The sequence below is a fragment of the Acartia tonsa genome, chromosome 5 (genome assembly GCF_053477335.1).
Source record: "Acartia tonsa isolate MP-2025a chromosome 5, ASM5347733v1, whole genome shotgun sequence".
Taxonomy (NCBI): domain Eukaryota; kingdom Metazoa; phylum Arthropoda; class Copepoda; order Calanoida; family Acartiidae; genus Acartia; species Acartia tonsa.
Window position 1 is genome coordinate 32840540 of NC_137264.1, and position 26410 is coordinate 32866949.

The window sequence follows — 26410 nt, forward strand, 5'->3', positions numbered from 1 at the left end:
CTTTTCATTTTCTAAAATAGCAGTTTTAAGCAAATAAACATTTAAAATAAAAACATATATTAGATAATAATTTTTCTCGTATTCATTCGATAGGAACCGGTTCTCATCCATACGAAAAATCTATGTCTAGCATCGTATTATATCCAGCTTTCTACGAATATAAAAATGTACAATCATAGGATTAAAAGCATTTTTTAAGCCCCGAGGTGCCGAATTCTATATCCACAGAAAGCTGTTTATAATACGATGCGAGAAACAACTATTATGTCTCTAAGACTTTTATAATATTTTTATGATATAATTATAATATTATAAATGATATAATATGAAATAGATAAAATTATTAATAACAAGATTCTTTTTCCCTATGATTAAAATTTTATAATTTTATTGATGATTTTTATAAAAGCTCTTGTGACTAATAATATCATAAAAAAACATATAAAAATTGTCAACAATCGAGCAATTGTAAAAAAAATATTTATCACAGCCAAAATTGATTATTTCTAAAATGAATAACTAAAAAGACAATTTGAGAATACACCAAAGATTTTAACATTCAAAAGAAATGAAAAATAATACAATAGGTTCGAGACAACGCTGCGGACTTCAGAGGACAGGGGAAAATTTTAAAATATAATAAAATTTCTTAGGCCAGCTTGGGAGTTTCCTAAGTCTTACATTTACTTTATATGTATGCAAGGCTAGGTGGAAACTTCTAGGCTAGCTTCGAAAATTTGTATGGAACCCAGACAAAAAATATAAAATGCGAACAATATTGGTAAAAACGTATTTCTAATCATGTTGAAAACATTCCTCTTTTCAGGGATAAATAATTTTGCCTTCCATCAAAGTGCCTATCGAGTTATGGAAGGGGGGAGAGAAATTTTTCCTATATCTAATTTTAATGCCAATACCTGCAGTGGCTCAACCATAAGGGGCTACCCAATATCCACTACCCTAAACTTCTTATTTTCGATTTAATTCAAATCAGGATGTGGGGGGGGGGGGGTTATTCTCTGCTCAACCAGGCACTTTGAGGGATGACGCCTAAATAATTGTATAGATTGATGATGTTTGACTACTCTGTCTTGGTCTTGTTGGCCAGAGCCTTGTTAGTTTCCGACCAGTACCACATGACCTGCAGTGCAATCATACAATGAAGAATACTTGCCACGATGTAGGTAACAATAACAGCTTCGTCACCTGTCTCCATAATGCTGGTGAAGATCCTAGCGCAAGTGCCGAGGGCCACAAGAAAGGTTGTTATGGCGGACAGCTGACCGGTGTGGCCGTTGCTAAAGTTGGCCCATATCTGCATAGACTTGCCCACAACCATCATGGGGATGTTGATGGCTTGACCGTACCACAATACTTCTACAGGGCACAGATGAGGATCAAGACCTAGGAAGACACCAGCGCAATAGACAGCCAGAAAAACAATGGCGGCAAACCTTCCAGTTGAAAACCATAATACCATCATGGCAATCAGGGCAGTCTGGGCAGCAAGGAAAACAGATTCACCATAGGCAGAGAAGGGGAACTTCATGGCATAACTGTAGAGGCCAGCTATAGTGATGCCAAGCAACTCTAACAGGACGGAAGTGAAACTAATCCCCTCGGCGCTTTCTCCAAACATGATCTTAAAGAGCTGAGGTAGTTTAACCAGACTACTGCAGACAACCATACCTAGACCCATCACCTTGCTGATTAATGACGTCATACAATCCATGTTACCAAGATCTCCCTGCACAACCAGGCTCTCAAAACACTGCGGGGTCATGAGGTTGTATTGCTTGACTCCATCTCTTACGAGTTCAATGATATCATTCTTTTCCAAAAGTTTTCCAGCCATTTTGGATTCTAGATAATCACTTAGAAATAAATCATTTAGCAATATGTCTTAAAATTTAACCGGTCATTACCTCATTTAGCGGACAGACCTAATGAAGGCTAGCTTTGCTCCGATTAATAATGATTTTCTTGTAAAAATTTCCTAATGTTGAAACTATTTTGATTTGAATGTTGTATAAAGTTTGATTTCATATCCCAAAATACATAAAAGTTAGGAATCTGCTATTAGTGTACTTAACCCGCCCTAATTCTTTTAAAAATGATGCATTTTTGTGGGTGATCCCTCTCCCCCCCCCCTCCGAAAAAAAGGGGAAGGAATGTATTACATCATATTTTTACACACTCTAAATCTGAAAATGTAGTCTTTGTTTGATTCCTTCCCTATTGTTATCACTTTTAACCTACCCTATTAAAGCCTGACTATGTATATATTATAGTTAGTATTGTTTTGACCTTAGTTCAGAAACTTGTACATAGACCTTTCAGTTGTCCATCACACAAACTCCCTTACCTCCTGGGCTCCTATAAACTCAAGGATTATTTTTTTATGTTTAATTTGTATAAGGTCCAGGAATCCCCTAACGGAATGTTCTTCCGACGATAATATATGACAAGAGCGGATCAAGGATGACAACACCAATAAGCTGAGAAGCACAAAAATAAGTATTAATGGAAAAACGGACAAAGTCATTTATAGAGCAAAAAGGTTACAAAAGCTTTTTACATAAAATATGTGAAGGTCTTTTGTACCGACGGACTAAGTAAAATTATACACTGGTTGCTATAAGGGGCGTCGTAGCTCAGTGGTAACGCACTGAGTTACGGTGATGAGAGTTCGAGTTCTAGTCCCCATGTGACAACTCGATTCTCAGTTGAATACATTCACGCAACTTCCCCTGGTTGTGTAAGAAGGGGATTATTGAGTAAGTTTGGATACTTGATAGTCAAGTACATAATATCAGTACTACCCTTATCCCAAGCTTCTCTGCGGAGAGCGTCATTCATTACGGTGACTTAATTTGGGACACCTGCCATACTCGGCGAGGGTGAGGTAATAATGAGTAGCTCTCATGAGATAGCGGGTCAAGTCATAATGTGCTTGAACGTGGAGCTTGATAGCCCTAGTGGCTAGACAAAAGTGTCTCAGCCTACTCCATGACTACTTAGGTCCAAACCCTAAGAGACTATGGCTAATCAATCAAAAAATCAATACACTGGTTGCTCACTGGTGCAGGAAATCTACACAACAATTTTCAGCCGACTAATCTGAAAAGCAGCCGAGAAAATCACATTTCTTCAAATCTGTTTTTTACTAACGGACGAGCTTTTCGAATTATTATTGAGTTGCTTTCTCTAAAAAAACAGTGTATTTTCAAAGTTTTTCTTTTTCTAAATAAAGCTATCCTTATATAAAAGTAACAGGATGTCTATCTGTAGCTTAAGATCTCGGTGGACTTATATGGTTCTTAGTCACATTGAAACTTCTTATAATTAAAGGTGAGGATAGAACCACCCTTCTAAAAGATATCAACCCTGTAAAAATCACGCCCCTCGAATTTTTCTTCTTCATTTTTTTTCTCATAAAAACTAAATTACTAGAAATACCCTCTCCCTCTACACACAAGTGCCCTTAGAAACCTCTGGGGGCGTAGCCGCTAGTGTATGGATAAATTTTGTCATAACAAATGCATAGAAATGCGGAAAAATAAACTAAAAATGAGCTGATAAGGTCAAAAGATAATAAAATAAAAACTAGTTTGAAAAATACTCATTATTCAACTTTTTATATTTCACAATAAAAGAACACTTTTTCACTTAATCTATCCTAAAAATGTCTTTAAATTAAATAAACTTTAGTAATTAAATGGTATTTTTTAAATAAATAGATTATATTATTAAGATGAATTCAAACACTTTTAATGGCAACTAAAAGACTTCCTGCTTTGAAAATGTTAGGTCAATACTAAAAGTGCGTGTGCGTGTGTGTTACACGTTTGGTTAATGGTTGCTTGCGCGCTCGTGTGTATGTGTGGCGATTTGTCAGTGTGTATGTGTGCTTGTGTGTGTGTGTGTGTGTGTGTGTGTGTGTGCCCCTATGTGACCCAATATACGAGTTCAACCAAAAAAATTTCACTCTTATCAACTTTTAGCAGTATCCACTCATTTTAGCTAATTTTTTTTAATACAGTTTTTTTAAAATATGGCAAGACTGTAATATTGTCGAATAGCTAAAGCTTTATAAGAAAGAAAAAGTAAAGTTATTATAATATAAAAGTATTACAATTTCAAATAATACAACATAGCACGGGATAAAATATATATATCAAATAAATCAATATTGTAGTATAATGTTTACTAATAAATTTTACAGTTTTCTCAATTAATATTTAGATCGTAGCTGTTTTGCTGGGACACATTCCACATTCAACAACAAAAACCTCACTGCCCATTTCTCTCCCTTACACACACTCTCACTTTTTAAAAGCGAAGCTTTTCTATAATTAGGGTCGGTCCGTCCGTACGTCCGTCCGTCCGTCCGTCCGAGATAGTTAGCTTTTATTCGTTAATTTAAGCATGTTAGAATTGTCCTATCAATTTCATACTTTGCATGGTGATTTCTGTAGTAGTTAGGTACGATTTAGAAAGCGTAGCAACTCTATAATCATTACCCAAATGTCCGTACGTCCATTTTAAACATGTTGATTTTTTTACTTTTTTAAATAGCTTTTATTCGTTAATTTAAGCATGTTAGAATTGTCCTATCGATTTCAAATTTTGCATGGTAATTCCTGTAATAGTTAGGTACAATTTAGAAAGCGTAGCAACTCTATAATCATTACCAGAATGTCCGTACGTCCATTTTAAACATGTTGATTTTTCTACTTTTTTAACAACGAATTTTTATATGATCTAATTATCCGTTTGATCTGATATTTGGTATATTGATTCCTGGGACAACAAAGAACAATATTTTAAGCAAAGCAACTCTATAATCAAGCCCTAAAGATGTAAGTATGTCCATTAACATTATCCTGTATCAAGCAGTTTTTTAACAAATTTACTTACAATTTTGCTTCGAATCTTATACTTTTATATTCTGATTATTCAGTTCAGACACTATACAAGTATTAATGTCCGTTTGTCCTACCGTTTCAGTGCTTCGCTTTTATGGATGTTGTCATCCTTGTTTAGAAGCAAAGCATTTCTGTCTGACAGTCCGTACGTCCGTTTTTAGTGCTCTCGTCGTTAATTTAGGCATGTTAAAATTGTCATATCGATTTCAAACATTGGATAGTGTTTCCTGTAGCAACTTTATAATAGTTATCAGAAGTTCGTTTAAAATATGCTAATTTTAAACTTAAAAAAAACAGCTTTTTGTTTATATTATAAGGTTTCATGATTTTAAGTTTTCGCATTTTCTCCCTCTTTTCTTTGTTATGATAACAGATAACCTGCTCCATAACTCATTTTGTCTGTTTCTTCTGTTTCACAATAGATTTTGTTCTTCTTTACTTATGGATGTTGTCATCCTTGTTTATATAGAATTTTCTTGATTTTCATTACACTTTTAACTAAACATAATAGCTAATTCTTTTTTTATGAAATAACAAAATAAAACAATAAAAATAAACTAAAAATATATTCTCACATATAATTGTAATTTATAACGCTCGCAAAATAAGATGCATAACTATTGCGTAGCAACCATTATGAAGAACTAAATAAAGAAAAAATTCTGAAAGAGAAAACCAGCTCATATAATTGTAATTTACATCAGGGATTTAAAGAGATAAGACAATGGCTGATAAATTGATGCACATCCTCAATAATGATACAAAATTACCCTTCTGCAGATTGCAATTAGTGGTTGAAACGTATGAACACCCAACTTAATGATCAAAAATTCACTTTGGTCCCCCAAAGTTGTTGAGCCAACGAATAAGAAAACTTTGGGGACCAATGATTCTTCCCTCCCTGAATTCACATCATAAATCAAAATTTAATACGTTTCTTGTTTCTCATTAACTAATACACCCCTAGCATCTAGGCACTCTGTATTCAATTCGGCTAGAAAAATAGTCTAAAACCATCACACAGCATAAACCTTAAAGATAAAAAGCCTAAAACCATTCTAAAAAGACCAAGAGCTAGAAAGACAATTTACTTCGCCCCTAGCCTCTCGGGGAGAGTGATGGAGGTCAGAAAAAATGCTTAAAACCACCAAAGACATTAATAAAGCTTTCCTGAAAAGTACAACCTATTTGGACCTGCAATTTCCGAGGACTTTAGATTCAGACAAAAAACTTTACTTATTAAAGAGTTGCTACATTTTCTCAATTGTAATCATCATTCAAGGTTTGAAGTGTAAATTAATTAAAAAACAATCTTTTACGCCCGAATGGACAGAACTACCTTGATTGTATAATAAGCTTCGCAATTCAATAACTAAATGTAATTGAGCCTTTTTAAACGTGCAGTTACATAGAGCTACGCAAAAATACCTTTAGAACAGCCAAGCTGCTCGTTAATTACAAATTTTCGTTGTTATGTCCATATCTTTGTAGACAAATTTTGAAGAATTTGGATAAAATATTTATTATATTAACAAATAAACATTTATATCACATTTAATGTAAGTGTTACATATATACTTATCATATTAATAACATTAAGACACCAATAAATTTTTATTTTTAGTATTTAATTTACAACAGAAAATTACAAATATGATTTAATATTTTAGATTTAGGTATTTCAAAGTAGCATTACGTCATACTAATCTACCAATACACACACCTTTTAACTTTAAAAAGTAATGACAAAAATGAACACATCCATAAAAGCAATCATCAACCAACAATAAGACAAACAATCAAACATTATCATTAAAAGGATAACAATAAATTTTATATCAGCTCATAAAAAGAATATTGGTCTTTAGAGGCATTTAAGGGAAAAGGTGAAGTAGTTTATTTTAAAAAGAAAAAAGGTATTTGGGGTTCGGGGTAGAGGCGATATTGACATGGTGGTGGAAGATAACATCCCTAAAAATAGCTGTAAACCTTCCCTTGGGGGTAGGGGAGGGGGTAAATAACAAACCATTAATTATTTCTTTGTTCATTGAGGTGTTGTGTAAGTACGAAAATAAAAAAGATTAAGGATCCTTATGTTTGTCATCTTGATCAAAAATCTTGATGGCGTTGCCACTGGACTTGACAAGCTTGCCATACGTACCTGTGTTGATACAGGTTACATCAAGTAGATCTTTCTGTTTCCTTCTATCCTCAGCTTTAGCCTTGCAAGCCTTTGGTGTGACCGGAAAGCCAGCAGCACTTACAGGAAAAATAGACTTTGCTGATGATGCATCAGTTGGTGTTGACACTGTGCATGTCTTGGGTGGAATTTCAGCAGTCACAAAACAGGCGTCAATATGCATTTCACGTGCACTGGTGCAGGTTGTCTTGGCTACAATGGCCTGCTGGGCGCTGCTGGCTGTGGGGATTACTGACACACCAGTTGGCGTCACTGGAAAGGCTGGAAAATCACGTGAGGTGCTGGGGATAACTGGTCGGACGGGCAGTTTATGGGGCAAAACAGGGACGCCGTGTATACGCTTTTCATGGAGGTCAGATGAATTTTCTTTTATGACAGGCAATCCATGTATTTTTCTGCCAGGAGTAGGATGACTGTCTGACATCTTACGCTCAAGGATAGAAACAGGAACACATGGAATCTTATCTGATATGGTGTGTACACCAGGATGGACAGTAGTATCATCTTCATTCTTTGCAGAAGTGTCATCGAGAGTTGAGGGGTTGATAGAGGTAGCCGAGGATAGTCTGGCATGTTGGCCAGAGTTTTCTGTAGATACCTCCATCCTGTTTTCATCCTACTCAGCAAAAATTTAAAAAGCATATTTAAGAATTGTTTATTGTAAAGTACAAGGGGGTTAAGGGTTATTAAACCCCACTATTTTTAATGGTCCAAAACCCTTAGTTTTACAAATGAGGTAAATTTCTTCATTTCACACTCAAAATGATGGTTATTACCTCCAAAAAAAATCCCCCCCCCCCCCACCAATAAAAATACTTACAAGCTTTTTCTGTGGAGTAGTGGAACGATTAATCCTTCTGTTATTTATCTAAAACAAAACAAGAATTACCAATTTGATAGAAATATACAATAATTTAAATAAAACATCACGAAACCTTTCCTTAAAGATTGTGTTATTCTTTACACCACAACCGTAGATGTCTCTTGGGGCAATTGAGGACAGGAGGGGGGGGGGGGGGAGTAGATCCTACACTTTCAATTTGATTTTATAGAGATAAAGTTTTTAAAAAAAAATTTTGGGTGGAGGGGTATTTTTTTCTATTGCTATTCTTAGAGGGTGGAGGTACCTTCCATAGAATCTATATCGGTACACCGGATAGCGAGATCCTTCTTAACAGACATACAGACATATAGACATCCTATTTCTTTTATATTAGAACTACCTTGTTAAAACAGCAGACAATTGCAATAAATACAATGCACACAAGCACGATTATAAGAACTATTAAAACATGTCCCATTTTTAATTATCCTAAAATCAAAATACTTTATTTGATTGGACAAGGATGACAACATACACAAGTGGCAAAAAAATTGATTGATTATCTGAGTGAGTTATTTAACAGATATTCAGTGTTATAATAAATAAACATATACCTAGATAGTAAAAAATCAAAGTATAAGTTATGAATTGGTCTCTCATGACTGATAGACCGCTGGACCAAGTAAATCATACAATGGATGCTCATTAATACAGGGAATCTTCACAAAATTCTAGACGTCCATCTTGAATAGCTGCCGAGAAATTAATGTTTCCCCCTAATGATTTCTTACAGACGGACAAATGGACATTTCAAATTATAGAGAAGTTTCACTACTAAAGTATTGAAATAAAAAAGTATTGAATTGAAATAAAAATAGCACAAAGCTGCCATTAAGTTACACGCTATAACCAAATTTGCAATCTTAAAATTAGCTAAAATCATAAATATATTAATTTTACGTCAACCCATCTCTATAAATACATTTTTATCCATTAAAGGCTTGTCGACATTAAAGAATAATAATAATAATCTAAAAAAGAAAAAAGATAAACCAAAAAATGTAAAGAATTTAATTACTCTTTTTAATTAGATTAAGATAAAATGTTTCATGTTTTGTAACAGTGAATATTAAGCAAATGTAATTATTATAGAAGATTGTTTTTGACTGATCAGTAATTAATCCTATAAAAAAGAGAAGAATCATTATTAATTTCTTACAAATAATACAATAATATTTATGTAGGCACAACATGTCAATTATTTAAGGTAAAAAAGTCTAATTTGGAAAATATTTCTATTATTTGCTGAAAATATTATAGATAATTTTTAAAAAAAGAATTAAAAAATTATGCCTTTTTATAAAGTATATATAAGAAATAAGGTTGATTCATGAAAAGAATTTACACTCTTTACAAACAACAGAATTTATGTTATATGAGAAGTAAGAAAGTACTTACAATATGAGAAGGATTTCAGTTAGGAACATTAATAGGACTTTAACTAAAGTTGTTATAGTCAATTCAAAACGAGAGCCTAGAAAAAGCTAATTATGATATAATGATAAAATCATTTGATATCAGAAAGAAATAATTCAAAAATGTTTGTAATTGATTAAATAGTTAGTTCTTAATACCTATCATTAGGCAGGGTTTATAAGACACAGCTTTAGCTGCATTCAGATCAAAGAAGCTTTACAGTCAGCTTATATAAACTAACTACAGGGTGTTTCAAGAGAAATGCATTTTTTTAAAACTTAATTATGCATAGAAAATAAAACAATTATATAAAATGCTTTATAGCTTTGGAAAAACTGTTCTGGGACATTTATGTTTCAAGAAATTATGCCGGTTTTTTCAAAGGCCTTATTTTTGAAGTAGTAAACTATTTAAAGTAATATTTTTTGTAGTAAACTAAGCTGCATCCACCCTAGGCATCACTCACTAAGCCACAGCAACCCCAGACCTTATTCAAAGCCATTTGAGCTGCAGCCGCAATGCTTATTAGAAGCTGCAGCTGCACTCATTTGCTGTTAGATGATACATGCCAATACCTGTTTTTTTATTTGTTAAAATGATAGAGAGCAATTAAAAAATGTGAAAGGTATATCATCAAGGCAAAACTGAAGAAGACCCCTAATATAACCAAATAGTAGCTAATGCTGGTAAAAATGCAAAATAGATGATACTAGAAATACAAACTGTTACACAACTTAACCCATATTTTAATTCTTGAGACCCTATGCTTCAAACAAAATACTTACTACTTTACATTGTAGATAAATATATAAAAGAAAGTTTTTGAAACTCCAACTGTAATAAGATTATGTATTTAAAGACAGACTTCTCATTGTTGGATCCGGTATACATGACATACATTACAATATTTATTTTCATCATTATTAGTTTATTATCTGATATTTGTATTTTTTTTTTTTTTCATTTTCAAGGATCTTAAATTTTTCCTATACTGCCCAAAAAATATGCTTCTTTTTTATCCCAAAACTTTAATCAAATTACATAAAACATTCAAAATTTATTATTTTAAAAATATCAAGTTTTGTCAAGCTTTTCTGTTTTGAATCCATTAAAAGATTGCAAAAGTCATCAGTTTTTATTCAAAAGAAACTGCAAAAGTTTTTGAACTTCTTAACAAGTTAAACAAAATGTCAGTATAACAAGAATAAGAAAAGATACAAAAATGTGTCAATTCTTTTCTACATTTAAAAACTGCAATTCAAATATGACAGTCTTATTTAATAGGTTTTGCAAATATAAATATTATGTTTAAATATAAAAAAATCACAATAATTTTATTTTTAAGCTTAAATGCCAATTATTTATTAAATACATTAAACCACAATCTATATGATAACCATAAACTTTAAATAAAGGTTGTAAAAGTTAGTAAATGGCAACTCTGTGAAATGGCTCCCAATCCTTGTTAAAGGGATCTCTCTGATCAGTAAAGTTTTCCTTTTGATTAAAAGTTTTCTTTTTCCTTCCTTCCTCCTCTTTATTCTTCAACTACAAAAGATATAATGAAATATAGATGGCCAAGAAATATTAATTTGTCAATGATTTAAACGAACACAGTAATAGTGTCTCACTGATTATGACGTAACAAAAAAAATAGCCAATGAGAGGCCACTTTAAATTTTACCATAAGTCAATAACGGCCTCTCATTGGCTAATTTTTTTTTGTTACGTCATAATGAGTCAGACACTATTACTGTGTTCATTTAAACTTTCAAGTTTTTGTAGTCAAACATGAATGATTAATTACACTTTATAGAATTACTAGCGGCAACGCCCCTAGAGGCCTCTAGGGGCACTTGAGGACGGGGGTAGTTGAATCCCAAAACTTATTATTTTAATTTAGATTTTTTATTTTAGTTTTAAAAAAAATAATTTTCTCTTGGGAGGGTAGTGGTACCCTCCCCCAAAATAGTTATAAACCTTCCCTGGATCTATGAGAGGCTACCCTGTAAAGGAAAACCCGTTCGGTTCAGTGGTTAGCGAGATCCTTTGGTACAGACACACAAACAGAAATCCGGTTACTTTATTATAAGGATAATATTTTACAATGTAAGCAATTAAAAACTGTAAAATTAACATTGTTTTATCAAATTATACTCAACAATTGGCTATGCCCCTATAGGCCTCTAGTGGCACTTTAAATGTGTTTTTTTTATTTTTTTTATAATGCATTAAAGTCTCTTGAATATTAAAAATTTTCATGTCTATGTTTTGTTCAAGTCAAAGATTTTTTTGTGATTTCTCTTAGGAGGGTGGTGGTACCCTTCCCGAAAATAGTTATAAACCTTCCCTGTACCTATGAGAAGCTACACTGTAAATGAGAACCCTATCAGTTCAGCAATTAGCGAGATCCATTGGTACAAAAAAAAAAAACTCCTTTTACTTTATTATAAGGATAACATGTTTAAATTTCATAAAATCAAAAATCTTGTTATTTACAGATAGTTTTTCATCTAAATTGCCTTTTTGTAAAATGCATTTCAATTTGTTATATATATTTACATTGTACAAAGGGCAGAAATTCTCCGTTTATTTTGTCCACCTCGGAAAGGAGTTTTGGCACACTCTTAATCTGTCCGGAGCCAAGGGCCCATCATCATCTACCTCCGCTCATTTACCGGAGGATTATTCACACACCCAACTCTTCCGAGAGATATAGGGAGATCAGAGAAAAAGGGTATTGGAAGCTGGACGGGGGGGGGGGGGAGGGGGATTATTTTCAAGATTTTTTTATTTAAGATGGGATAAAGTGGGGATGATATGAGATTGGGGTGTTATAAGAGGAGAGGCCTGCTATACATATACATAATGGTTGATTGTTTAAGATTTTAAGAGGATGGAGGGGAGGGAAGGGGATTGAATCTTTGCCAATATCAACACTTTCAAAGTTATCTTAGTTCATGACAATACAGCCAGCTGTCAACACACAGACTAAACTGTTCTTGATACGGTATTCTCATGTTCATTTTAAGTGTTTCAGTGTGGTGTAATTTTAAAATCTTATATCAACTAAAAATCAAATAAATATATCATAACTAAATGTAAATTTTTTTAATTTCAAAAACATACACATAAAAAGTTCGATTTTTTCTATAATCTACTTTTTTAGATAATGCTGTGAGAAGCAATTAAAAGATCATTTCAATTAAACGTTTTATTTGTATGGTGTAATAAAAATGTGATCAAACTTAAACTTGAATTATTTAAGGTATGATATACTGTTATTTATATAAAAATAATTTTAAAATTTATTTGTAGCTTGGAGCTTTAAGGGCAGAAATATTATTATTAACAAATAGTTATAAATAGGGAGAGAGGGGGCATTGGACTTTAAATCATACTTATACCCAAAGTAAAAAAAACACAATTTCTCATTACTTTCTCTAAAAACTTTGGGTTTATATATTCAATGATCTATTTTATCATATAAACTAGTAGTGTCCGAATTTTCAACCAATAATTCTAATCGACAGAATCAATAATTTTGTTTATCATCTTTTGGGATGTACATTATTTTATCGTCCATTGTCTTATCTCTCAAGATCCCTGACTATAATATTTATGTACAAAAATAACCAAAAATATCAGCAAAAAAAACAATTATCTTAAATTCTATAAAAGTTTTTAAAAAATCTGTAAAAATCTATTCCATAAACTTTTTAGGCAAATGGCAACATGTTTAATTTAAAGGGCAGACTACTACAGCTTTGTGTTACTGACTTAGGTAAATTAATTATCCCTCTATAAAAGTAATAAGATGTTTGTTTTTGTTTGTGTAGCAAAGGATCTTGCTGACCGCTATAATGATATAGTTCTCCTTCAATGTGTAGCTTCCTATAGGTCCAAGAAAGATTTGATACCATCACCCTCCGAAGAGAAATTATTACTAGAAAAAGATGCAAAAAGAGGCCTCTAGTTGCATAACTCTTAGTATCATATCAAGTTAAGATTTAGATATCCTTTGAATTGATGGAATTTTACATTTTAGGAAAGCTTTCTATTGTTCCTAGACACATTTTTATTTATATCATAAATTTGGATATGTCCCTGGCTAAAAGTCAACTGCTAATATATTTTAATTTAATGTATAATTGCTAAAAATAAAATTTTCTTGTTGACACTTGTAAATAAAATATCTAATAATTAATTTGTATTTTAGAAAAGCTTTCATCAAAATCACATAATTATGAAAAAGGTAAGATTTCTTTCATCTGTAATAAGGTTATTTGATAAATAACATGGATGACAAAATCCCTAAAAGTGAAGCTCTAAAACACTAGGACAAACGAACATGAACTCTTGAAGTGTCAAAACTTAATAAGCAGAATATAAATGTATTTCACAAAATTGTACGTAAATTTGTTGCAAAAATGTTAAATACATGATACTGTTTAAAAGACATACACTTTTAGGACTTGATTTAGGCTTATAATATTGTACTTTGTTGTCCTAGGAGTCAGTATTCCAAATATCACATAAAGAATTAGGTCAAAAAAGATCAACATGACATTTTGGTAACGCTTTCTAAATCATACCTAACTGTTAAAGGAAACACTACGACAATTCTAATATTTCAATAAAAACGATTAGATCCAACTGTTACGGACGGACAGAGTTAAATACGGACTGACCCTAATTATATAAAAGCTTCGCTTTAAAAGATTTATTTTAAGGTTTTGGACTTTGTTACTGAAGAAAAATAAAAAAAAAGTAAGGGGGGGGGGGGTTATGTCTCTTGAATAATACACTACAAAGTACAAATTATATAGGTCAAGTAGTTGGTTATATTGACGACACAGTTGGTGAGAATGATTCTGGAACAGAAGATATCGAAGAAAATGAGTCTGATTATGATGCTTCAGAAAATGAAAGGTAAGAATTCTTTTAAATTAATATTTCTTAGTATAAATTATAAATTAATACTAAATTTATACTAGCGGCTACGCCCCTGAGGCCTCTAAGGCCACTTGAGGGAAATGGAAAATGACAGCTTTCCACCTTCAATTTTTATGAAACTTTGGGTACCAGTGTCAATGATAGTACCCTTTCTACCTGAACTTGGATAAATAATCTTTTTGTTGCATTTATCCTGGAAAAAAATAAGCCACCCAAATTCCATGTAAAGCCAATCATATTTCAACTTTTTAGAGGAAAAGCTGCTCCATAGTCTTTCCGTCTGTCCGCCTGTCTCTAAGAAATGCCAATTTCTCAGCTGCTGTTCAAGACAGACGACTGTAGAGATTCCCTGTCCTACAGAGCATTTTTTATATAATTTTATTGATCTGTCGGTCTGTTGTTCATGCTACAAAAAAAAATTGTTTAATATAAAAAGGTTTATAGGTATTTCATGATATTGACGTTTGTCCAGCGATATTTTTGTTTCTGCTTCGTTGCTTATGGATGTTTTCATCATTGTTAGAGGTGAAGTTGCTCTATAATGTTCCTTGTTCTGTACATTTTGGGCGGTGTTTCTGTGCTTGCGAGCCACTTTGAAGGAAAGCAACAGTGAATCTGTTCTAAATGGCTTATGTTCAATGGTCTGGAAATTTCAGCTGTACTTGAGAAATGTTATTTTTTCAGCTGTTATAATATTACTTTAGCCATTAAGTATCTCATCTATCTGTGGTCTTTTTAGATATTATGATATTTTCTTCCACTTGCAATGTTGTGCAACTTATAAATGTTGTTTATTTTATATTTCTAAATATAAATATGACAGAATAATCCTATGGTTTCTAATCTTTAAAGTTGAATAGCTACTCTATAACTCGAGTCTGTCTATCCGCACGCTTGCTAGGTATAGAAATCAGGGAGGGAGGGGACATTGGACTGTTAATTGTACTGGTAACCAAAAATAAAGAAACACGTCGGAGAAAATTATTCAATTTTGATGTTTTGATTCTGAACTAGCATTGTTAAAAAAATTTCAACCAATGATTTTAATCTACAAAAGGAGTAATTTTGTTTCTCATCATTGGAGATGTATGTTTATCAATTTATCGTGTATTGTCTCATCCTTTAGTGTTCTTTATTTTACCTTACTATAATTAAATTACTCTTTTAGCTACTGTATAATTTATCCTTTCTTGTATTTGCTGTGCTACTGATGTACAAAAGATTTACTAGTTATTTTTGTATCTAAGATAATTTTGCACAATCTAATTAGCCATGGCAGCAAGCTTATATGTAGATAAAAGGATAACTGCATCCATATGTAGCGAGGAACAGAAGTATAAAGTGAAAAATAATCAATTTGGAAAGCCATTCGTATGGACGAACAAAATAAGTTACAGAGTAGATTGTCATTTCAGACGAAATTATCTCATATTGAAAAAGTAATCATTTTTTTCAGCATTGCATTGCTTTGAAACATTTTAATATCCGCTGGATTAAAACCGGTTTACAGCCATTCGGAAAAATCCCGTGTAGCATAGTATTACAGAATATTTTCCACAAATATTAAATTAAAAATACCAGTTTTGTTATTTAGGGGCTTCGGCCCCACAATGCTCATAAAATAGTTTTAATCTTAAAAGTTTTAATTTTAATATCCGCGGAAGCTGTCTTTTATACGATTCAATGAATAACTATTTTTCTACAAAGTTTTATTCAGACAAAAACACAATAAGATATAGAATAGATGCTGAATTGTTATAAGAATCTTCATATGAAGTTTATCTTATATCAGAAGAAATCCGAGTGTTATGGATATACGGATGGAGTGTTAGGGTGCTACGGACATTTTGAATCATAGAGCACCTTGGCTCCTACTAAGGGCCGCCAATTGGACCATAATGAATCTATTTGATTTCCACTTATTTTTGTATAATCTTATCAGAAGCGCTGCTTCTCTATAACTAGGGTACTTAATAAGGTGTTATATGAACATCAAAGTTTCTATCGAGTAATGACTCCCTTTGTTATTGAAGAAATTGGAATCAGTGAAGGGTAGTTTGTTCATATATGTACCTGTGGAATGTCCCATACCCTGCGGGGCCTTTGCTTGTAGATTCATAATCCTACGGGGCTATAGCTAAACAGTACCGAAAATAAGTTAACCTGACCCAAAGTGATGACAAAAAAATGAAAAACTAAGGAGTGTTTCTGTGATAAACTAGGTATCTATATTTAGAATAAACTACAATTAGATAAAAATCGTCAAATATGTATTTGCTTATACCTAACTTCCTGTACGAATGCAAAAACCTTTTGAATTTAGCTTCGAGGGGCCAGGATTGATTAGGAACTACCCTTTTCATATACTTACACATCACATCCGCAATACATTACACATTTGCCATCAATAGAATAGCAATTCTTCAGAATGTCAAATATCAAAACATAAAACTTTTAATGCATATCAATTCACAAACAAACAAACAAATGATGATGAACATGTTAGCATTTTGAACAAGAACATAAGACGAAATTTATAGCACATATTTCCCATTCTATGCATAATCATAAGAAAGAAAGACTCTGTCCTATAAATTGATTAGTTTTAAGGTTATTCACATTAATTATGATTTTAACCTTAGCTTCTAATCAGTTGAGTATGTGTATTTATGTCAGTTAGTAACGCTAAAGGAAAAATGCTATTTTCTCGGCTGCTGTTTCGCCAGGCGGGCGAATGGAGATCTTATACTGCCAGCAACGTAGTGGCGATTCTTTTACAGATGAAAAACACACATCGTACCACGTTCTTTCTCCGATAGACAAAGAAGCTCGCTCCGGGAGACACGCACGCTTCCCAAACAATGCTGCACTTAGGATTTTGCTTGGTTCACCGGTTAAGGTCGTCGTCAAAACCTCTGTATTAGAGATTAAACAAGGAAAAGGATTTTCAAATAAGTGCACAACAAAAAGACACAAGAAACAGGTTCCCTGTCGATACAGCTACTATTTAAGATAAATTGCTGTTTTTTTTTGTAGAGATAACCCTTTCCTAATTGAGCATCCAGTGAACAACTTACTTCGTCCGTCGGTCTGTCGGTTATATGACAAAATGTGGAAGTGAATGCACATTAAAAAAGAAATGAATTCAGAAGATGAATAAAACAATATTTGCATTTCAGCAAAGTTTCAAAAATAAACTTTTAAAATTTGTCAAGTCTAAAATAACTTTTCTGTAAAGATTTCAACAATTGTTAGAAACTTAAAAACTGTACTTTATTTATATTTTTAAAGTAATTTAAATTTTCCGCATGGCTTCGAAATCGATTAATATCCACTGGATTAGAACCGGTTCTAAATTATACTTAAAAATAATGTATGGCATCGTATTACAGACAATTTGGCACAAATATTAAAAAAATATCTTAAAAGTTATACCAGTTTTGTTAGGACGGACCTTTGGCCCCTCAGAGCTAACAGATCTGATTTTAATCTTAAGATTTTTCATGTTAATTTCCGCGGAAACCTGTTTTTGATACGATGTGATATTATTATGCTGGGATCCTAATTTACAAAATGTTTTTATGATTTTTGAAAGTTAATATTAATGGAAATCAAATTAAGGAAAGTAAAACTAAAAACGTTTTGGTATAAAATCAAACTATTCTGGAGAAGCTTTTCATACAAATATATTTAAAATTTTAAAATATTTTTTTTATAAAATTCATCGTTGAGATATTTGGTAAGCATTAAATATTAATATTCGTTTTCTCTAAAATCTAAATTTAAAGAAAATTTTCTTGAGTTATTTAAATTTATTTTTTCTTTCAACTAATGGCTCTAATTTCAAAAAAAAACTAGTTGAATTTTTTGAGGGGGCTTTTATTTTTAAATAGTTATTTAGATATACTGACTTTCATCTAAAATATATATAACCTACCAATGATTAAAAAGATCCAATAAAATATTATAATTGGTCGGACTAAATGGATTTACTTTACTTGGATCTTACACCAGTTTATCATGTACTGCCACAAATCACTAAAAGCTAACAAAATACTAAAATATCTTATATGTAATAGTGAAATATAATACAGATTATAAGTGTTCAAGCCAGGTTTAATTTCCAGGTATGATCCTCCAGGTCTACAGGAAACTTTAAACGACCAGCGGCAGCCGGTGACTGCCTTATATCGCTGCCGCAGAAAATTAATGATCATGAAATTTTAGATAAAAGTTTTATCTAAAATAAGTTTAGGCATTTTTAAGGTTTACTGATTAATTTTTTATGCTTGCTAACTTTGGATATTATCTTTCTTGTTTTGTTTTAGTGAACGGCGCTACGTGCCCTGGAGGTCTCCGTGCATTGCCAGAAAAATCGTTCAAAATGTTAAATACAGTCCAGCTTTAGGTAATATTTAGTTTTCTCCATTAAAAAATTATAATTGGCGATTTCTCTCAATAAGAAACCCCCTTTCCCTTTTTTTCAAATAAATTAAAAATAAGGAGGACCGGGTTACTTTTTCATATTTTTGTTTTACTTCAAATCTGGGTTGGTTAGGCTCTGGTGGATCCTCGGTTACTAACCACTTCCCTTCCCCCCCCCCCCCCCCCCCACGCTTATGTCCAATTTATTTTAAAGATAAGGTATGAGTTTAGGGTGGCTTGGCACAAATAGGGAAAGCACCATATAGTTTTTATGTTAGATTCTTTAGAATCTGGAAATGTTTTGTATTAAATTTCGTATGTCCAAATTCATTGCATTTGGGATAAAAAAAAACATCATAAAAATGATCTTTTAAAAAACCTACAAAATAGATTAATTTTTTAACTTTTTAACCAATTATTTCAATCTACATAAGGGATAATTTTGCTTTTCATCATTGGGGATTTATGTGTATTATCTAATTCATTGTTACAACGTTTTAAGCATTTTTAAACATGTGTAACCATAGCCTTCATAAAAAATATCAAAACACGTTTTTAAAATGAGCACAAATCCCAAAGTTATGGACAATCCTGCATTTTGAGAGTAAGCTACACCACTAAATAAAGTAAGGGAAGATATTCCTGAATTGATTAGGTAAAGCAAAAATCAAGTTCTAATTAAATTAAAACTGTTAGTTTATTGTGTTAGGGCACTTGAGAGTATGACGTAGGGTCAATCCTCCACATATGTTTTCCAAGGACGATCGAAAGTTTGGATGTTTTTTTTTGGGTGGGGGGGGGGGGGGGTATTAAAACACCCGAGAAAAGGAAATTCTATCCAAATTTTGGTTGATTAATTTAACATTTCAATTTTAATTCTGAGCAAATTTGAATAAATTTAGAGTTCAAAAGTATTTCAACAAATTGACTAATATGTTCTAGCTTCAGGGAAAATATCAACCTCATAAGAAACTCTTAAAACCCCTTTGAATAGAAAGCCCCTAAATACTTGGGGCGCACCCGCTAGTAATCCTTTTAATAAATCAACAGGATATGTGTGTGTCTGTGTGAGTGTGTACCGAAGTATCTCGCTAAACACTGAACCGATATGGTTTCTCTTTTCATGGTAGCTTCTCATAGGTCGTCCTGGGAAGGTTTATAACTATTTTGAGGGAGGGTACCACCACCCTCGCCAGAGAAATCACCCATAGAAAAAAAATGACCCGTTCACCAAAAAAAATTTCTTCATTTTTTCTTTTTAAAACTTCAATTTAAAGAGGGGATCGACTTCCCACCCAACCCAAGGGCCCCTAGATGACTCTAGGGGCGTAGCCGCTGCAAGTATATAATATAAATGAGTATAACTATAATATAGTCAATTTATGATAATATAGGTTATATAATGAAATGAGAATATAATCAAGCCAGGATTATTTTTACATTTTTAGTCATAAAAGGGAAGCTTCTGTTTAATAAGGAAATGTGCGTACATTTTTAATTTTTCTAAATAAGATAATAAAATAAAAGTCTAATAGAAAAGTAAGACAATTTTTAATAGATTGTTTAATTTTTTACTATATTTTGAGCGCTTCTACTTTACAGCTATCTAAAAGTATTACATGTTAGAAATAAATATTGGTACAAACTCCAGGCTAGCCTACGAGATATAGTTTCCTAAGGCTTTTCCTTTATATCTTGGAAATATATCTAGGAAATTCCAAATCCTAGGCTAGAAATTTAATAAGATTTGGCCTATAGTCTCTTTTACTTGAAAAAATAGCCTAAAACCATTCCAAGACTTTGATCTAAAAACAAACAGCACAAAACCATCCTGGGAAATATGGTAGAACTCCATTGGCTCAATATCTATTGAAAGCTTCAGACAAATAAAACCTTAGGGATTTTACTCAAGAAATACTAGTAACGCCATTATTTATTTATTAGTTTCGCTATATATAATCAATAATCATACTTGTTTTGTTTACATATAACTACAATATGATATTCTTATTGATAACATTTACATTTATTTATACAATGTAATATACTAATATCTTACATATAGGTAATAGTGATTTACAAAATAATATATTTTCGGAAGCGAAGCTACTCTGTAATTTACGTTGCCTCTCTGTCCGCCATTCTTGAAGGATATGAAGAAAATAGGATTTTATCGGCTGGTCCGTCGGTATGTCATAATAAAAAAAGACATTTTTATGTCATGATTTTCTATTGTGTATCATATCATTCTTGTCATCATTTTACTCTCTTTCTTTACGATCACTGAACATCTATTCTAGTACTAGTCCTGTGCAACTTTTAGACTATTTAGCACCGAGATAAAAATCTCCCCCCCCCCCCAAAAAAAAAGAAAATATTTGGTGGTAAAAGCCTTTCCTCTTCTATAAATCTGTAACATTTATCTGAAGCCTAAGATTTCAATAACTACAGAATCGATTAGGTTTTCCAATTTGAGAAGCTTCACATAGGTCCAGTGATGGTTTTAGGCTAATTTATTTTTAGATTTAATTTTTTAAAGATGGGTTTTAACCATTTTTATAGCCCCTACGTACCCCTTCCAATGACGTATTCATCAAGATTTCTGACATACAATATCTTGTGTTGCAAAATCATTTATTATACCTTTGATTTGTTCTAAAGAATAAAATAAAAGTATTTTGTTTATTTGTAGTAAGAAAAGCTATCGAGCGACGAAGAAAAACTCCAAAAAAGAAGGAAAATTCCGTAGAAATATTTTCTTTAGCCTTAGGTAAATATCACAAACATTCTTTTCTTTAGATTATCTATAATACAAAGTAGAAAAATGTCTATCCGTCCGTCTGTCTGAAACTTAAGATCTCGTTAACAACAGGTCTATTTTGGTCATTCTTTATAGAAAAAATTATCTTAAGGACATGTAATAGTTTTCAGCTTTTTGACCCCCTTGAAACAAAATATTAAACAAAATAATATGCCGAAGGAGGTAGCCTCCATCACGCATGGAACTGAGCCCTTATGAGAAATTTTACCTAAAAAACTTCCACCAAAATAATAGAAATTTAATAATTGAATTATATTTTAGCTGTAGCTCACCATAGTGGCCATGCCCGCAGCCCTTTTCATACTGATAGAATAGATGCATGGTAACTTCTAATTTTATTATGCAATTTAACAAAGATGCCAACATCCAAAAAAAGCAAATCACAAAAAAATACTGAATGGACAAACGGACAAAGTGAATTGAAAAGCAAATCACGAAACAAAAACAAATGTTATTTCAAGTATGAACAACATACTGACGTACCAAGTAAATTATATAAATCAGGGTTCGGAAGCCGCGCCTCAGCCGCGCATAAGCCTCAGTTTTAAACCTGCTTGTGAGCAGAAAAAGAAATTTTTGAAAGAAGGATTGTCTACTAAAGAGACAGTTTTATACATCCAGCTAAATTTTATAGTGATAAAATGACGATTTCACTGAGGCTTACACGCGGCTTACGCGCGGCTTCCGATCCCTGTTATAAATGCCCTTTGGTAAGGGGTATCTTTACCAATAAAATAAGCTGTAAATCTTAAATAGCCGCTGATGAAAATACATTTTTGCCATAGCAATACGGACGGACGGATATTAGAGTAGCTTTGCTACTTACAAGAATGATAATAAGTCCCAAAATATAAAAAAATGGATGCAAAAACGAATATTATTTATAGAACATATTTTCGGTGGAGAGAGAGAGAGAGAGAGAGAGGGGGTGAGAGTGCGTTGTTGAACGGTAGATCTATTATATATAAGTTGTATACTAATAGCAGCTGAGGAAATGGCATTTTCATTGCGTTACGGACTGAATGACAGACTGACGAACGGACCGACAAAGTAAATAATAGCGCAACTTTGCAACCAAAATTTCCAAATTAATTTATGTAGGACAAGTATGGGAGAAGATATGCAACAATATTTATATGAAAGTAGTGATGAAGAGGTAAACATAATTTTTTATGGCGGTTTCTCTCAAGGTCCCCACTGGGGTTAGATAAAAAAAAAAGCTACTACAACCTCCGCCTCTATATACATTTCATTTCTTATAAAAAAGGGGAGGTCTGTGTTTGCAATTAACTATCTGATACTCAAATAATCATCTTAATCATCTTGAAATCAACTTTCCAAAAATTATAAGATAATTATATAGTTGTTGTAGAAAATCAAAGGAATATAAATTTAGTACAGGCGTCCTTATGCTAAATTCCAAGCCCTGAAATCCCAGTGTACCCCACTGTTTGTATCTCATCCCTAACCACCACAACCATAATTCAATACAATCTTTTAGTATATGAAATAGAACAAGATACTTTTAAAAAATACACCAAGCTACATAATTCATACATTCGGACATTCGTGCAGTTAAATGGATGAACTTAGGATGAACATAGTAGATGCTAGATGTCTAGATGCTGCGCTGCAAAAACTGTTTTGTTTTAATTGTCCTTGTTTTAGGATACTGATGAAGATAGTTGGTGCCAAGATGAAAATAGAAGTGATAACTTCAGACAATTAAAGGTATAGATAGATATTTATATAAAAGTAACAAGACGTTTGTCTGGTTGTTTCTTCCGAAGGATCTCGCTAACCGATGAACCGATCGGGTTCTCCTTTACAGGGTAGCTTCTCATGGGTCCCGGGAAGGTTTATAACTATTTTCTTGGGGAGTGGGACACCCCCAACCCCCCCAAAAAATGAAAAATACCCCCCTCAAAAAAAAATTGTAAAATTTTTTATCTAAAATTAAAAATGAGGGAGGGGGGCAGCCAAATTCTTTTTTTACTTTTCTTTTAAAATCTAAAATAAGAAATTGGGTTATTAAATTCGACTCTCTCCTCCTCAAGTGCCCCTAGAGGCCTCTAGGGGCGTAGCCGCTAGTTTAGATAAAAGTAACAAGACGTTTGTCTGGTTGTTTCTTCCGAAGGATCTGGCTAACCGCTAAACCTATATGGTTCTTCTTTACAGTGAAGCGCTTTGAAGGATAGACCATAAGTATTTTTTTTAAACGGTTCCACCACTCTCCGGCTCTAGTAAAAAGATATTTTTTCTTTTTGTAATCAAAATTAAGAGAGGAGGGTGTCTTCACCCCTCCTCGAAGTGCCTCAAGAGGGCTTAATCGCTAGTTTAACATAAAAAGTTTTATTTTAAATTTTCTTTTTTTCTTAGGAAGTAACAAGTGAGAGTGAGAACTCGGATAGTCCAGAATAACAAGAATTATAAAAATGCCAATAAACAAGAATTACAACACGCATAAAAAGCGAAGCTCAAAAGATAAGAAAATTGAGCAAATAAATTTCTGGGATTTTAAGGGATAAGACAAATGGCGATAACTGATATACATTTCCCAATGACGATGAACATAATTACCCCATTTTGTATATTAGATTATTTGTATGTGGTAAAGTTTGGACACTACCAGGTTGAAACTAGTCAAAATTCGTTAAAAAATTTTGAGCTAACGATAAGAGAATTTAGTTATACAAATTTGGAGGCAGTGTAATTTAGAGTCCAATGGCTCCTTTCTCAGTAAAAATAGCATTAATGAGAGAAATATTTTAAAATTGGTGTCCCAACATTCTGATAATACCTGTTAAATTATTACTATTCCATATCTACAGAGCTGTGGATGGACGGTCACACCATAAATGTAGAAATTATTACTATTCCATATCTACAGAGTTGTGGATGGATGGTCATACCATAAATGTAGAAGTTATTACTATTCCATATCTACAGAGCTGTGGATGCACAGTCACACCATAAATGTAGAAATTATTACTATTCCATATCTACAGAGCTGTGGATGGATGGTCACACCATAAATGTAGAAATTATTACTATTCCATATCTACAGAGTTGTGGATGGATGGTCATACCATAAATGTAGAAGTTATTACTATTCCATATCTACAGAGCTGTGGATGCACAGTCACATCATAAATGTAGAAATTATTACTATTCCATATCTACAGAGCTGTGGATGGTCATACCATAAATGTAGAAATTATTACTATTCCATATCTACAGAGCTGTGGATGGTCACACCATAAATTTAGAAATTATTACTATTCCATATCTACAGAGCTGTGGATGGTCACACCATAAATGTAGAAATTATTACTATTCCATATCTACAGAGCTGTGGATGCACAGTCACACCATAAATGTAGAAATTATTACTATTCCATATCTACAGAGCTGTGGATGCACAGTCACACCATAAATGTAGAAATTATTACTATTCCATATCTACAGAGCTGTGGATGCACAGTCACACCATAAATGTAGAAATTATTACTATTCCATATCTACAGAGCTGTGGATGGACGGGCACACCATAAATGTAGAAATTATTACTATTCCATATCTACAGAGCTGTGGATGGACGGTCACACCATAAATGTAGAAATTATTACTATTCCTTATCTACAGAGCTGTGGATGGTCACACCATAAATTTAGAAATTATTACTATTCCTTATCTACAGAGCTGTGGATGGTCACACCATAAATTTAGAAATTATTACTATTCCATATCTACAGAGCTGTGGATGGACAGTCACACCATAAATGTAGAAATTATTACTATTCCATATCTACAGAGCTGTGGATGCACAGTTACACCATAAATGTATAAATTATTACTATTCCATATCTACAGAGCTGTGGATGGACGGTCACACCATAAATGTAGAAAAGCTTCGCTTTTAATAAAAATAAACTTGTACATTCAATAGATCCTTTATATGAGATTAAAACATTGTGATTTATTCATATTTTAGCATTTTGAGCCTTTTTTGTTAGTAAAATACTTTTATAATTTCTATATATATTATCAAATGCCTTACTATAGTCAAACCTACATTCTTTTAGGGAGTTTTCCATAATAGTGACTTGTTGAGCACGTATAACCCCTTAATAATTTTTAAAATTTTAAATAAAGGGAAGGGATATTTTTTTCGTTTATTTGTTTATTACTGTAGGCCAGCACCTAATGGTTAGCCCCACATATTTTGGTTAGATATAGGGAAAAAATCTTCCCTCCACCCTTTTTTTAATGTACATATTCAAAAATCAGGGAAGGGTGTTTTTAGTGCTCGACAGGCACTTTGTGGAAAAGCCTCCATTTTTATGCAGAGCAATATTTTTAGAGTTTAGTTTATGATTAATTTTTGAAGTTTAATATTGTAAATAGAAATGTTGTATTACATTAAATTATACCTCTTTTATATGTTATAAAATATTATTAATTGATAATTGTGTTTTCCTTTGAAGATTAATAAACCCTTTTCTTACCTTAATCTTAATTGTTTTTTTTATTAGCGAAGCTACTCTATAATAGTTTGTGTCCTAATGTCTGTCGGTCATGATGGGGTTGTCCGATTTGTGGCATTGTCATAAAAAAAAATCATGTGGAATCGAATGTTTTTTAAAACCAGGTCGGTGTTTCTAACAAGTGGCGGTTGAGCCCCCTCCCTCACCCCCGTCTATTTTTGAAAAAAAAATGAATATCACTCTGTGGGAAACCAAAAAATAAGACTGCAACTAGTGGATGTATGTATGTATGAA

The 26410-nt window shown here is 32.5% G+C and overlaps 1 protein-coding gene and 1 pseudogene across 2 annotated transcripts; one reads left to right on the forward strand and one right to left on the reverse strand.

Moving 5' to 3' along the window:
• Positions 1-2: 2 nt before the first annotated feature.
• LOC145319325 (mannose-P-dolichol utilization defect 1 protein pseudogene) lies at positions 3-1960 on the reverse strand (annotated as a pseudogene). Its single transcript, XR_013879808.1, has one exon. The product of XR_013879808.1 is annotated as a mannose-P-dolichol utilization defect 1 protein pseudogene (transcript).
• Positions 1961-12382: 10422 nt separating this feature from the next.
• LOC145319956 (uncharacterized) lies at positions 12383-24464 on the forward strand. Its single transcript, XM_080162355.1, has 11 exons — positions 12383-12437; positions 12597-12695; positions 13151-13211; positions 13647-13682; positions 14257-14359; positions 18712-18791; positions 21501-21578; positions 21891-21951; positions 22731-22785; positions 23298-23360; positions 24009-24464. Exons 3-11 carry the CDS (start codon positions 13163-13165, stop codon positions 24048-24050), a joined length of 567 nt encoding a protein of 188 aa, XP_080018481.1. The 5' UTR covers positions 12383-12437; positions 12597-12695; positions 13151-13162; the 3' UTR covers positions 24051-24464.
• Positions 24465-26410: the final 1946 nt, after the last annotated feature.

What these genes read in the sequence shown, in the direction of transcription:
- LOC145319956 (XM_080162355.1), top strand. Translation starts at nt 13,163, where the DNA reads ATGTTTAATTTAAAGGGCAGACTACTACAGCTTTGTGTTACTGACTTA. An exon ending in AATATTTTCTTTAGCCTTAG is followed by an intron (nt 21,579 to 21,890) that starts GTAAATATCACA and finishes ATTATATTTTAG; the next exon opens with CTGTAGCTCACCATAGTGGC. An exon ending in ACTGATAGAATAGATGCATG is followed by an intron (nt 21,952 to 22,730) that starts GTAACTTCTAAT and finishes TAATTTATGTAG; the next exon opens with GACAAGTATGGGAGAAGATA.